Source organism: Kryptolebias marmoratus, linkage group LG17 (genome assembly GCF_001649575.2).
Source record: "Kryptolebias marmoratus isolate JLee-2015 linkage group LG17, ASM164957v2, whole genome shotgun sequence".
Lineage (NCBI taxonomy): Eukaryota > Metazoa > Chordata > Actinopteri > Cyprinodontiformes > Rivulidae > Kryptolebias > Kryptolebias marmoratus.
In genome coordinates this window covers 19,408,213-19,423,908 of record NC_051446.1, presented here as the reverse complement: position 1 = coordinate 19,423,908, position 15,696 = coordinate 19,408,213, and the positions used below count along the sequence as shown (strand labels likewise).

Genomic DNA, 15,696 nt, shown 5'->3' with positions numbered 1-15,696 from the left:
ACGGTACAATATTATATACTTAAATGGTGCAAAGCTTTATGTTGATAAAGAACACACGCTGTTTGACTTTATGCATCATTCCAGACAATGAAATACTGCGACGCACATTATCCAAATGCTGATTTCTTTGAGCCGTTCTTGAGGTCAAACCAGCTTGAGGTGAGCTCTCATCTTGGGCGTCTGAGCTTGTGCGGAGCGGGAACACAGCTGTGATTCAGGAAAGTCGAGGTTGAGCTTTCAGTTGGATCCATTAGTTTGAAACGCCTGCTGTAATTGCTTTTGTTGCTGAGGGCTCAAGTCAGAACTCCCACCAGGCTCCATTTTTCTCCTCAGGGGTCTGTTCTTTGTTAAGAAAAAAAATAAATCTCACCTTTAGAAAATCAGCTGTGGAGGAGGAACAGAGAACATGAGAACGTTTATTTTACAGTGTATGAGCTCAACAATACACACACACACACACACACACACATATATATATATATATATATATATATATTGTCCCAAATAAGCAAATAAATATTCTGCTGAAGCGCTGAACGCACCTGAACATGATGACATACCTGTACAGTAGTAGTAGTAGATTAGTTTTGTTATTTCACCCAGTTTTTATTTTTTGTATGAGCCATATATGTATCAGAAAAACAAACAATGGATCTTTACTGTTTTTGACTCAAGGGTTCATTCTTATTCCTAATCTTGTCCTCAACAGAAATTTCAGACACACTGCTGGAATGTCTTAATGAACTTAAGTATTCAGACATTCCTAGGGTCAAAAATCCAAGCAGTCATCCTGTTTCTGAAGGTGTCTTGGAGTCACTTGGGGGCTACGAAGTCTTTGACAATGGAGACTTACTGTTCTTTTAATACGTCCCTATCCTCAGTGATCCTCCTGCACTTTTTTAACGTTGGTCAAACCATAACTGAGGATGGTTTAGTGTCTTCTAAAAGACATCGCTGCTGCTGCTGGGGATTATTAATGCCTTGCCGGTTGTAATTGATACAGCAGGACCCCTGGTTCTCCAGCAGATTATTGCCCAGAGCAGTGGAGTGCCTCCTCCAACTTGCCTATCATAGCGAGCAGTTTGTAATTTGTTCTGCACTACAGTAGCTCTCCTTTGAGACTAACTACACAGTTCAGACCTCACTATTTATGCCAGTCAATGAGCCTGGAGCTTGGCCATGTTTTCTCTTATTTTCTTACTTGTGGTTGCTATTTTTTTTTTAAATTTACCTCCAACACATGAGCTTCAGAATCAGCAGTTCACTTATTACCTCACACTATGTGTTGCATTCTTTGAGAGACACAATTATAAGAAGATAGACAATTTTAACCACTGTCTCCGGCACTGCATACACAGTCACGGGAAAAGGAAAATTCACTCTCTTTCAGTTTTTAGGGTTTCACATATCAGGATGCAATTAAAACTAACCCAAAATGGAAAAGATGTGTGTGAAAACCTGAACACCTTCCTTACTGCTTTTGTGGATTTAAAAGGGAGGGTAATGGCCAGGCGCTCCTAAACAAATGCACTTAATTAACTGATCATCAGCAAGTATGACCACCTCTATAAACGCACAATTTCTTGCTTTGGAGCATACAGGTGTGTGTTAACCCAATATCAAAAAGGTAAGACTTCAACAATGACCATAGAGGAGCAACTGTTGCTTCAAATCAATCTGGGAAGGGTAATAAGGCCATTCTTAAACTAATAAGAGTCCATTGTTCTACAGCTGTTGATCTTTCCAGGTGTGGGCGTCCCATAAAATTCACCCCAAGGTCAGACCGTGCAAAGTGCAAAATTCAGAGAAATGACAAAAACCCAAGAGCTCCATTTCAGACTCAGTTAGAAGGTGAAAGATGAATTTTCTCGCTAAGATGATTAGAAAAAGACTGAACACATATGGCTTGTTTGGAAGGATTGCAAGAGAAATACTCTTCTCTTTAAAAAGAACATGGCAGCATGATTTAGGTTTGAAAAGTTGCACCTGATTAACCACAGAATGTCTGGATTACTCATTTTAGAACCTGGACCGTATCATTTTTTTTATGCCTCGATAAAACCCCAAATGAAGGTGGGCTTTCTTTTTTTCCCCATGACTGTCTTCTTGAATTATGATTTCTGACTAAATACATTGAAAATTTATAAAATATTTTCTTTTTTTACAAAAATCCCAAAAATGTTGGAAGCTCCTGTTGTTTTTTCCATATTCGATGTAGTTGCAGTCACGTTGTCATATACTTATTTCAACAAAGTCGTTCCACTCTGCGTGCAGCTTTGGGCCAACTCTTTGAAAGGTCAGAACAATAAAGTGAAGCATGAATCATTTCGCTAGTCGGGCTACAGTGTATATTAGTCGTTCACATATATCGAAGCCAATTAGGAGTGTGCTCCTGCTGCAAGGGGAGCGTTGGAGGTCGAGCAGAACGCCACACCCAGCCCGCTTTAAAGCATGAAGACGTAAGAAGAGGATGTCAGGATTTTATCCCAGGTTTCTGTTCGCCAAACAAAAAAAAAATTAGGAAAACATGTTCATTTTATCGCCGCTGATTTCATCAAAAACTCCCTCTGGGACTAATTTTAGCAGATCCAGTTGATCAGAAGCTTCTTCATTGCAAATTTAACAAGACTGCAGAGACTCCCAATAGGTAGCAAACTCTGGACGAAACAAAAGACCGAGCAGCAGATCAGGCCCTTTTTAAGTGAGCAGATTGAGACATCGCCCGAGCTGCACTGACTCTGCTCAGCATTTCAGCACCGTTTTAGCACAATAAGGAACCCACTGCTATGACTTATTTAATAGAGAAGCTGTCATGTTTAACCCTAACATCTTTTGTGCTCAACAATTAGACTTCTTTTGTGCTTGTAGGACATTTTTATTAATCCGCTGCTTTAATTTTTATGACTTCTGTAAATCAAAAAGCTAAACAAGAGCCACTCAGGAGGGTTTATTTCTTGTTAATATTTTAGATGTCTAAATGGGTGGCCACCTGTCTTAGTGGCCCAACATTTATTTCAGCCCAGAGCCACTCAGGTGCTTTATTAAAAAGACAACAAATGGATGATAAAAGGTTTTCAACGAGGATCCGGTCCGACTCCAAGGCGTCTCGCTTATTAAAGGATTCGGGTGTGAGCGCAGACAATGCCAGGAGACGAGAAAAGCAGCTGTTTTTTTCGGTGTTTTCCTTCCATATTTCATGATAATAATCAGAGAGATTGTATTTCTTGGTGTGATTTAAAAGCCGTGGGCCCCCCACACATCCCGGCCCAGCTATGAATTCTCCGCAAAGCGCAATTGTAAAGCAAACCAGGAAAGCAGGTGGACGGGAAAAACACACACGCGCGCACACACACTCAGCCTTCAATGTAAATTAAATCCTGTGCTTGAATTTCATTTTCGCATGTAGGAGTGATATAAGAATACCATATGAGGGATGTTTTTAATTTGAAGCTGCTGCTTGGAGGAGAGTTTCACATCTGAATCTATACTGGAAACATCCAGCTTTTGTTTCTATGGGAACAATGCGTGGAGCATCATTAAAATTGAGAATGAGATTGAGTGAGAAGTCAGGCTCTTGGCCGTTTAACCCTTTCATGCATGATTTATAATAACTTTAGCCAGGATTTTTTTTTCCCCAAAGTGTGTTTATTTTTCTCAGGGCATTAAAAAGGGTGGATTTTTTAAAAGTATTTTCTTTTATTTATTCAAGAACTTTTCCATGTGTCCACTCAGGTGGACAGCATATGTTTTGAGATTTTTAATGCACTGGCGTCCACTTTAGTGGTCTATGTGCAGTTCTAACAGAAAAACCCATACATATACAAGAAAATGGCTTTTAAATAGCTGTCCACTGCAGTGACCACTATGCATGAAAGAAGTTAATATAATATCTATTATATTAGATGGGGATGATTCCATAATTAATAGGACAACTGTTAAAAAATAAATGTAACATCTGACTTCATCCTTTCTCTAAATTATCAGTAGCGTATGTCTCTTTAAGGTCCTCCTTCCTAAAATAGCAGTCTTGGGGATCCTAGATAAGTTAAAAAGTATTGAAAATATAGGCGTGAATCTGCAACTAAATGTGAAAGAAAAGGGAGAGAACGAGGAAGACATTGGTCGAGAATGATTACTGAGGACCGAGCAGGGCGGTCGGGTGGTTTTTTTTTTTTACAGCTTTTGCAAAACATCTTCTTCACCAGTAAGCTCATTGTTTCAACCTGTTAGACTTCTTGAGCACGAACGACTCTTTTGTGGACGTCGCCATTGTTTCAGTCACTTCGGCTGTTTCCGTTCGTAAACAAACACGTGGTTGTTGGCAGTTGTTTGCAAATTTTGCTTACGAACTTAAATTAAGGACACATTACCCATGGATATGAGAAAAAACATGTGAATTTTGTGTTTTACTTTTTGATTTCTTTTTGACTGGTCTTCAGAATTTTGCACTAAGTAGCTTTAATATGCTAAGAATAGTTGAGGGCAACGGTCTCTGTGGGTCTTTTACAAAAAAAAGCCATTTTGGGAACAATAACAACTAAAGTTTTTTTTTGAATTTAAGTTTTTATTAAGTTTTTAAAATTTAAAACATCAAAAAATAAAAAAAGGAACATGACTTACAGAACATAAACATAAAATAAAATACAGTGAGAGGCAAAAACGTAATTATAAATTAAAATAATAATAATTGCACCACAAGATACTTCGGTCAAGATGGTAGACATGTAAGTAACAGCTAAACATAATAAAAGTTGAAGTAAATGAAAGTCTCAGCCTTTATCATGAGAAATTCAGCAAGTCTCAGTTGATTAAAATGCCAGTTTGTACTTTATTATTGGTAAATGGGATAATTATATTAATAATTTTCCACAACTATATTAACAGTAAAACTGCCAATAATTGTCAACAATTTCTTACAAATCTTTAATTTTATAATGTAATAAATGATTGCTTGTAGTGTTTTTAATGAATTGTGTTCTGGATAACTTTAAAACAGCGAGAGAAGGTCATAAAGGTCGCAGGCTCCTGGTTCAGGGTGGTAAACCTGCCTTAAAGCTGACAATTGCCACATTTTTCAAGTTTAAATATAGAAAAATATATGCTGGAAATAAATGCAAATCCACTAAAGACTGATGTGACTCGCCTTAAGATTTATCACCAAGAAAGCTTTCTTTTCTTTTCGTCTCTAGTTTTGTTGAGTTTATGTGTGGGAGGGGAGTGGGGGTGAAGTTTGAGGGGGTTTTCATTTCATTTTTTTTTTCATTTCAGATTGTCTGAATGGGGATTAAGACGGCCACAGGCTGTATTTTCACCATGTGTGCGAGTACGGTTTGTTTATTATTCAGCTGCTCAGGTGAAATATGACTGAGCAGAAGCGAATGAAAGTCTAGTGGTCACATTTTTTTTAAAAACAAAATATAAGGATTGATACGACTTTTATAAACTATCAACACAGCGAGAGTCCAGTCATCCGTCTCTAAGCTTCCTGGCAGAATGGAAGAGCTACAATTTCTCTTCGGGATTAATAAAGTTATTCGGAAATAGCTCTTCTACCTCACTGCGAATTCAGTTAAACGTGTTTGTAATTCAATAAAGATGGGCAGTGAATATATTGCAAATCTATAACACCAGTTTAAAATAAAAGAGCTCAGGTCCAATTCTTCTTCAATGTTATTTTAGCTACATGTCAGCTATTTGTAGCAGGTTTGATCAAGCGTCCATGAAGACTTACTGTAGAACTTCCTGCTGAACTGCTAACAGCTGTCCTGTGAAACAGATTCAAATTGACATTTTTGACGTTAATATCATGGCTTTGCCCTTGCTGCTTTTTACGCAAACTGATAAAAAACACAAATTCAGCCAAAAAGTCTCCACTCAAACGAGTTAATTATGTAGAAATGACACTTTTTAGTGGCATCAAAGCTGTATTCTGTATTTCTATCCAGATGAGAGACCTGGTGCGTGCCTGTAATAAAAGCTGATGGCAGAGAATTTTATTCTCTCTCCCGTTATATGGATTTACTTGTACGAATTCAGCACAACTTTAAACCTCATTACTCTTAATGTTACACCAGAATTACATCAACTATCATCCCAGACAAGCCTGTTTCATTAAATTCAAACAAAAATGGTCTAAGTGGAAGTTTAGTCTTTTCTTGTTTGAAAGGTGGTCAAGGGGTACCATCACTGCCACAAAAGCACCATATTTTCATTCATTCAAACTTATCAACCCCTATTTATTGCCCCCCTGCCAAAAGGTGTTTTTATTCCAGATGGCTGCCACAGCCGACTGATCTTAAGAAAAAAAACACACAAAACTGACTATAACTTTGTCAGTTTTATAGATAATAACCTTACATTTAGTGTGACTGAAGCTGTGGCCGATCTCCAACACATACTCTGAGCCCTAACAGATTACACAAGATGTTTGTTTCAAATTTTGCCATTACCTTGTTTGAGCCAACTCTTTCTGTTAGCAAAATATCTCATGCACCCCTGGATGAATTTTAATGAAACTCTCATAAACTAATAATTGCATATACGTTTACAACTGATTAAATTTTGGAGTCAATCCAATTTAAGATGCCTACCACAGCTGATTGACATTAGAAAACACAAACATGGCTATAATTAGGTCAGTTTTACAGATATTGGGCTAAGATTTGGTGTGATAGTGGCTGAGAGTCATTCACAACACATACTCTGAGCATGATATCTTGCAATATATCATATTGCAATATTTGACCAAAATGGCTCCAACTTTCATTCATTTCAAGTCTGGCATTAAAGGGAGCGAGCGATATGCATTCCTTTGTGTCGTGCTAGGCCTTTAATACATACCATAAAGGTCCACTGTTCTCTTCTGCCTTACTTCTTAAAGTATCATGTAGTCACCAGATTTGCAGGAAGCTGGCTGTCAGCCACCATGTTAACTGTAAAGCAGCTGCTGAGAGCTGACTCAGGATTTCACAGCTTAAGTTTCTCTCAGCACATTCCACCTGCCACTCACTCTCAAATTTATCTGATTTTTTTAAATCTGAGGGAAAGGCGTCAAATGGACTGCGAAGGTGCGACATTCACTTCCCGACAGCATTGACCGTTGGCTGTGAGGAAGGTGGAGGACACGGTGCTATTTCCATCTCAGTCGATCGGTGCGAAAAAAAAGAGGCTGGCATTGAACCGTTCAACTTTCTGAAGACGGGTGGGGGGGCGAAGAGAGATTGCAGAGATAGGAGGGGAGGAAGGAGAAATAAGAGCGAGAAGGAGTGCACGAGGCAAAGATGGAGTGTTTCTGTGTGAGCGAGGAGAAGGGGGGATGAGGAGAGACAGTGATGAGTTGACATGAAGGAAATGAGATGTGGCAAGGCGAGAGGAGAAGATGCTCAATCAGTGCTGTCAGGTTTCCTTCCAGTCAGAGACAACTGGTACTGCTGAGGATGATGTGCTGCTTCACTAATGACAGCGAGGCGTCAATTCTTTTTGGCAGTTCAGACAATTGACTCATTTGTGCACACAGCCAGGAGGACTTTTCACTGCGCATTTCATGATGTTTATTGCGTATGCTCGTATAAAGGATGGTTTTGGGAGACTGGGAGATGATTTCAAATGGTGTAATTGCGCAGAAGTTGATTATACAGAGCAAGCAAACAAACAAACAACAACAACAACAAAAAAAATTGCAGCGCTCCTGTTTTTTGCACATTTGCAATCAATCTGTCGAACACATGCTCCTTGTCAGAAGGAACAAAACACTGCCAGCAGCTCCAGATGACAAAAATAGAGATCGTAAAGTGATACCTCTCAGGTGTGATTGACAGCTCTGCATTGATAATGCTGATTCTACTCTGTGTTCACACAGCTGTCGACACCACCAAGGACCCGTGCCAGAATGTGAAGTGCAGCCGGCATAAGGTGTGTGTCGCTCAGGGCTACCAGAGGGCCATGTGTATCAATCGCAAGAAACTGGAGCAAAGGTAGGAGGTTTAAATCACAAAGTGCCTTGATTAATGTTTGGAAAAAAAAGATGCTGAGGGCAAAGGACCAAATGGACTTTCTTGTGACAAAGATCTGTCAGGTGTAACAGCTGTACAAAGGCTTGAAGATGGCTGACTACAAAGGCTCATTACGGGAACATGGACATACTGACAAATGCAGATTTTTCTTTATGTTTGAAGGAACCATGTCACAATGTAGGTAAAGCAGCTGGAGGTTTTGGCGTGCCACAGCTCACTATTAGTATCTGCACTGATAGCCACTTTATTGGCATAGAAACAGGAAAAGTACTACTGCTAACTCTAGCTTCATATTATCTCTAAATTTTTGAATATTTAATATTCTCTACTAGCAATTTATATCAACGTTCAACCTTCCACAATGCCTTGAATTACTTGTCACGATGTCTCTTATTACGGCATGTAATTTCTTAGGCATTTTAAGGGCTTTGATTGGGTTTGGAAATTTCATTTCCTAAATCAGTAAAGGTACGAACACTCCTTTAAAAAAAAAAAGCACATCACTGCCTTTTAACCCAGAGTTTGCAGAACCACAGCATAACCTGCTGTCGGTCATTCAGACCTCTGGTTGTTTGGATAAACTTTGCCAGTGAAATGTCTCCCACTGCAACGTTTATTTATTTATTTTTTTTCCTGAGAGAAAAGGGAACAAAACTGTACCGAGATCACCTGTCAGGGCTGTCGGAAAAGTTGTACACAGAAGTATTTAGCAGGCGAGGGCAGAACGGGCGTGACAGCTATTGCCTTTGGATTGTTGGAGTGTGGAAAACATAGCGTTTTGTACCATGTGCATTAACGGGTCAGTTTGAGGTTGTGTAGAAACACCAAGTGATGACCTCATTTATTGCTGAAATACCTATACTTTAGTGGACTATAGGTCTTAGTCTTGGAAACACTTTGAAGAACAAACCAGATCAAAAGCATTTTTGCATGCAAAAATTCACAATTTTTCTAGGATATGGATCTGCATAAATATGAATAAATACATTTCTGCAATTAATGAAAAGAGAGCCACTGTAAGGGGATTTCTGTTTCAGAAAAATCAAAGATAAATGGTAGAAATTGTGTTTTTTGAGTTGTAGAGGTGGATCTGTGCTGGCTTTAGGAATGAAAGTCATTTTTAACTTGCATTTTTGGTGATAAATTGAGGGCTTTTTATGCTTGAAGACAGTTGAAATGTTTAAACACAGTTAGGACCACTTGACAGAGAAAAATTAAAGCCTTGGATTTTGTCAATACTAAGATTAAAATGGTTTTAACTTGTTTATTTTGAATGAAATGCATTGACTGAACTTTTTTTTTAAAAAAAGCTTGTGTTTGTTCTGTGTTGGCTGATTTGTAGGCAAACTAAAAAAAAATGTCAATACAAAGAGGTTATGCAGCCAAATAATCATTCTATGCTAATTTTTTTGCATGCGTTCCATAATAGTCACAAGAAAATTTAATTAAAAGGACCATTTTTAAAAAATGCACAGCCCTCCTTTGTGTGTGAATGATGTAGGAGGGAGTACAGTTTGTGCAAAGCATGAAGAAGTCCTAAACTAACACAGTGCGCACAATCTATAAGATTGATTTTTAAACTATACCTACCAGTTTTTACAACAGGAATGAAATAAATTGCAGAACATAGTGTGGCAAAAGTAGAAATAAGTCCTGAAAATGACAAGCAGCATTTTCTATAGTTAGTCAATGAAGCTACAAAGTCTGCAGCAGCATCCACTCTGTGTGAAAATGAGTCCAGTTGTGTTTAAATGGATGTGGTTTAACACAGCCGTGCTTTAAAGTTTGTAAGCCACGTGTAAAAAAAAAGACAATTTTTTACTTTCAGTCCTTTCTGTGACACTGAAATAATTTAAATATTAACTAAATCAAAATCGTTTCACAAGAGAAGTAAAGACTTTTCAGTCTGTCACTTAGCAACAGTTGGCGGTCTGACTAAAACCACTTGTATTAAAACATATACTGGACTTTGTGCTAAAAGTATGTTACAAGCTGATAAATGAGGCAGCTTTAATAAACATTGTATCATCACAAGTGGACACAAATAAAATAAAAAGGCCCAGGATTCATTGAAGAATGCATATTTCATGCCAGATGTTTAGTCTAAGATCATTGCATGTTGATTTCCAGCCCTTTTGGTCAAACCTTGAAAGTAAAATTTTTTTTGGCGATCTTGCAAGATGCTATACTCACAGTTTGCGTGTCGATTAGCAGTAGCAGCTATCTTGAGGTGTTTTGACTCTAAAAGTTATTCAGTTGTAAATGTAAGTCCAGCGATTATTTCCTGAAAGTTTCGTTGAAATCTGTCGAGTGGTTCGCAAGATATTTTGCTAACAGACAGAGTTGACTCCAAATAGTTAATGGCAATATTTTAAACAACTTGCATATTTGTTTGGTGCTCAGAATATATTTTTGGTATCGATTTCAGCTACTACCACACCAAAGTTTAGCTCAGTATCTGTAAAACTGACTAAGTTATAACCGTCTTTATGACTTTAAATTCAGTTGGCTGTGGCAGCCATCTTGAGTTGGGTTGAGTCCAAAAGATAATCAGTTGTAGATCTTCATTCAATCATTACTTTTTGAGAGGTTCAGTAAAATTCATGCTTTGGTTGATGGGATATTACAGACAGACACACAGACCTGGGCAAAAACATTATCGTTCACCTTTTGCCTTTTTGCCGCCGGGTGATAAAAAGTAACGAGCTGAAAAGAATATGATTTTTAATCGCATAATATTGTGTTTACGTTCCTCTCTTCATAAAAGTGTTTTACGTTTTTCTTGTGAACATTAGTGTAAAGCATTTATCTGCCCCCCCGCACTCGTTTATTTCGCCGTGAAGGAAAAACAAATGAGCGGGGCCGCTGTCTGAAGCGAATTAATGGAGTGAATTATTACCACCTGAAGAGTCTATCTGCTGTGACAGGCGCTGATCTTTTTTCCAATAAAGTGCTTCATTTACAGAGTTACTGCAGAGATGAGAGGGGCCGCGTCGAATGCCAACTAATAAGCAGAAATACAACCCCCGCCAAATCATCGCAGAATTATGAAGTAGCGGCCCGAGAGCTTGATGCTCGTACGTACGAAGCATAAAATCAATCAGCGCACGAGGGAAAAAGGCAACTAAAACCAAAAAAGTTCTTTTGTTCAGCATAAACAAATATTAACAAACAGCTTGTTTTGGGTTCCATTTCGTAAGATGTAATAAAAGAGCAGTTAGGAAAGATGTGAGCCTAGCAAGCAGCTAGATATTAGATCCGTTCATCCATATTGCATAAATATTTTCTCACTTGTATCTATTTTTGGTTTCTCGCTCAAAAAATTAAACATTGGCCTCAAAATGAACTTTAGCTTGGGGTTCTTGGTGCATTGGGCCATTTATGATCATTCCCTCTGGCTCACATAGTATTACATGTTTAATGAACTACACACAAACTGACACAGGGATCAGTCGTAACTCAGCTCAGAAAGGGTTAATGATGAGTCATTGTACAGCACATGATCATGTCTGTAATGTTAATATATTTGGCCTGAAGGACGCATAGAAGCTAACGAAAAATAGGAGAACCAATAAATCACTTCCTTAGAAGCCATGCTAGATTTAAATTTTTTTTTTTGCCAATCTCAGCTAAATGTTACAGTTTATTCAGCACCGACAGCAAGGTTTAGACATCTACAAGTTATTTATTTTAGACCAAACTCAGCACAGTTTTAAGGTAGTATCTCACTTGGCTGTGCCTGTTTTGTTGTCCGCCTACAGCCACATCGTACCCACCTTGGCCACCACCCCCACATGTTGGATTTAATATACTGGAGGATACCTTTGCAGTAAAGATAGGCAGATTTGGATCAGTTACTTGTGCTTTCAGACCTGGACATTCAGGGCTGTAGTCTCGGGTATTCTCTGTCAGAGGAGAGCTCCTATGAAGTTGTTAAAATACAACGCCAGCTGGTGCAGCCCAGTGAAATACGACCTTTAGACTAGATGTTTATGGATAATTCAAATGTCATTTAGATGTCTGTTCAACCTAGAACGCCCACTGAGATTGTCTGACTCAAAACTCTCGTGTTTTTAATGAAATTTATTTGACTTTCTATTATTTAGAATTTACTATTGATTTTTTTTTTTACTTCATCATTCCAGCTTAGGAAACTTTTTGGCCCTTGAGCAAATGTTGTTGCTGACTCTTCTGACGTTTCTGATCATGACTTCTTTTAACTGCAGCATACTAGTGATGCTTTCAAAACCTCTCAGATTCTCAGTTTCCTGTTTGTGACAGGAAACCTCGGGTAGCGCTGACTAATTTTCAAGGCTTAGTCAGAAATGTTGTTCGTCCGAGTTGTATCCAAACCCACAAACTCCGTGTGAAACTGCTGTAAAACTGGTCTGTGCAGTGAATTTTCTCGTTGCAACAAAGTGATGGAATATAGACAAAGATCTGTTAGCATATTCGCAATATTCATGCAGCAAAGGTGCTGAGTCACATCTAAGATATTTCAAGGTTTGGAGGGATTATTTTTACCCATCTATCCATTCATTTAGGGAAATAATTAAACCGGATTCCTCACAGATAACGGATTTCAAAGCACCATTCAAAGCATGATGTTTTTTGCACGTTGCGCAGCCAGCGTGAAGCCGACCTGAAAAGAGACGCCTCGCTTGAGCCGTTCCTTAAAAACGTTTGAGTGGGTAAACACCAAAGACAAATCCCGGTTATCTTTGCAGCATCGGAGTCAGAAATTAGATATTTGTGAATATGGATGCTAGCTAATCTTTCTTTCATTTCTCCTGCCGCGTTCAGAGTCAAACAGCCGGAGCTCCATGAAAGCAGCTGTGAGCCTTGTCCTGCAGCTGCCTCTTCACCTGTGTGTGGCTCCGATGGACACAACTATGCTTCAGAGGTAAATATATATATATATATATATATATATATATATATATATATANATTGCACCAAACTTTCCCTTTGAATGTACACTCTCTTCACTTTTTCCCTTGACTTTTTTTTCCCTTTGCTTGACCACTGAAGTGCAAAAAGCCCGGAGAAGGAACTGTAAGTGGTCGTGTCATCGTTTTAAATAACGAGAGAGGAGACCAGTCAAGTTCAGTTTCCTGCTGCGCTGACATATACATGGGCGCAGCAGGGCAGCAGTTCATCACTGCTCACAGGAGGACGAGCGAAAAGGCTCAGCGTGGCCCTATGATTAATGACTGACGTTGTTCTCAGCAGCATCGCTGCAGACCGGCCGCAGCCAGGACTTTATTGATTTATGTATGGTTTTTTTAATTTTGACCTTGCATGAAAAGACAGCGGAAAATGACAGCTCATTCTTGCTGCCTTTTCTTGAAGTGCGGCGTCTCGTCTGAATGAGCAATCTTTTTCCTGCGGTCACCCTCATAAATATTTGATCCGTGTTCGTGCCTTTCTCTCTTACAGTGTAAGTTGGAGCAGCAGGCTTGCCTCACAGGCAAAGACCTGAGGATCATGTGTGCTGGATTTTGCCCCTGCACCCCCGGCCTTGTTACAAATACTGACAAAGAACATGGCAAGTTCCTCTCTCTACCTGATGTTTGCATGTATCCTAAATTTGGCTCTTATATTTCGTTGTATCCTTGACGTTCCATTCAGATTTTCTTAAAGGGGAGTTCACTGGAATGATTATGAAACATCAATACCTTACCTGTTGTAGATACCTTTTTGAATGGCCTCATTTTGGAAAAACAGATTTGAATTCTGACCAGACCGATGAGATAACGGCTACAGGTTTATGAAATGTTCACATGAGCCACTATAACATTTTTGGGATAGGAGTTGTTTTTAAAGGGGTATTCTGGAAATATTAGCAAGTAGTTGTCATAGCAAGTACTTTATCAGCTGTGACATCGATCATAAAACACAGTTTGGAGAAAATGCTAAATGTCTTTGTCATTTTTTTAAGCAAACGAGGGCCCATTTTTATTGTTTTTCAGGCTTAAAAAGCAACTCTTTCTGATACAGTACTATCTATTGATAACTTTTTGACAAAACATCACTTCAAAAATGACCAGACTATCCCTTTACAACAACAGCAATCCACTTTGGTCTTAGTTCTGTTCAGACTAGCTGTTAGCTCATTAATCTGATTAGAATTCAGTTTCTATTACTCCAAACTGAGGTGCTTCAAAAAGCTATCCCCATCAGGTAAGATATTAACTGTTCATACCTTTTCCACAGAACCCCACCTCAAAAGAACCGAACTATCACTTGTTTAAAAAGGAACAATACTTGTACCTTTAGCCATATTTTAGCATTCTGTTTGTGGGATCCAGTTTTCTCACAAAACAAACCTACCCAATTCATGTTGAGCATCTGCGATCAATACTCACCAGTTTTAGAGAATACTGTTAAATATCCCCTGTGTGATTAGCTGCTCTTTCAGTCACGTTGTAATTAAATATTTAGAGTGTATGCAGTTTATCAGTGCACCCAAACACCATTGATTGTCCAGACCCCGGGGCAAGTGAAAATGCCAATTGACCAAACAGCTAAAATGTGTTTTTTTTTTCTATCAGTAGTCTGAAATAAGTGTAGCTTGAAATTGAAAGCAGATTTCCATTGGATAACAGCAAATTGCTGCCTCGGAGTAACAGTGAATTGATGTTTTTCTTTGATTGGCAGATCAGACACTTAAATAAATCAAAGCACAAAAGCACAACAGTACAGATCAAGAGCTTTACTGTGAGGGAAAACTGGTGCCATTCATCACTTATAGGAGTCCAAGTCTCGCCTTCAGGGGATGTGAGTCATGTTGCTCTGAAGCTTCTGCCAGACTTTTGAATGGTGGGATTCCCTTGTTTGTTCCTCCAGAGAGCTGCACCGGTCAGGATCTGGCAGATTTGGGCGACCGCCTCAGAGACTGGTTCCAGCTGCTTCATGGGAACGCAAAGCAGAACAACTCTGGCAAGCCAGGAGCGGGTCCCACATCAGGTTGGAAACTCGCTTCTCCGACCGTTAAACACAGAATTCGGTTGACTGCGCTAAGAGCTGGTGTTTGGTTCTCACTGATAGTGCTGGAAAAGAGCCTGGTAGCCAGCTGCAAGGACTCCATCGGCTGGATGTTCTCAAAGCTGGACACCAATGGCGACCTTTACCTGGACCAAGCGGAGCTGGCTGCCATTAACCTGGACAAGTACGAGGTGTGCATCCGACCCTTCTTCAACTCCTGCGACAGCTACAAGGACGGGAAGGTCTCCACGGCGGAGTGGTGCCTCTGCTTCTGGAGAGAAAGTGAGTGGAGGTCTACTCTGGGTCTATTTTGTGATGAATAAAAGCAAGTTTACATGAGTAGAAAACAGTAGTAGTGTGTAGTGAGTGGCAGAGAAGTTTATTCCTCTTCAATAGCAATAGGTTTTGGTTGCTGTTAGGTGGGATGAAAGAGGTGAAAACTAAAGATTATAAACTGGTGACGATTCAAACCAAGTCATTTATAGTAGCATTACATACAGTTGGGAATGACATGCCTTTTTCTATATACTGTTTAAAACAAGTGCTTTTGAAAGCTGAGAAATGGTTACAGACAGTGGCGGTTCTATCATGAATGCACCTTCTTCTCAACCACCCACCACAACCCACCCTGCAGCAAACATCACCCTCCTTCGGAGAATGGTCCGAAAAGAAAATCTCGAAGCAAAAGGAGAAACTC

At 39.2% G+C, this 15,696-nt stretch overlaps 1 protein-coding gene across 1 annotated transcript in view; it reads left to right on the top strand.

The window, feature by feature from the left end:
- LOC108249129 (SPARC (osteonectin), cwcv and kazal like domains proteoglycan 2) overlaps positions 1-15,696 on the top strand; it is a 49,524-nt gene that overhangs the window by 26,743 nt on the left and 7,085 nt on the right. The window contains exons 4-8 of the mRNA XM_017438310.2: positions 7,859-7,973; positions 12,816-12,915; positions 13,452-13,560; positions 14,862-14,981; positions 15,063-15,281. Of these exons, the coding sequence (XP_017293799.1) occupies positions 7,859-7,973; positions 12,816-12,915; positions 13,452-13,560; positions 14,862-14,981; positions 15,063-15,281 (663 nt within the window). The remainder of the gene's footprint in view (positions 1-7,858; positions 7,974-12,815; positions 12,916-13,451; positions 13,561-14,861; positions 14,982-15,062; positions 15,282-15,696) is intronic.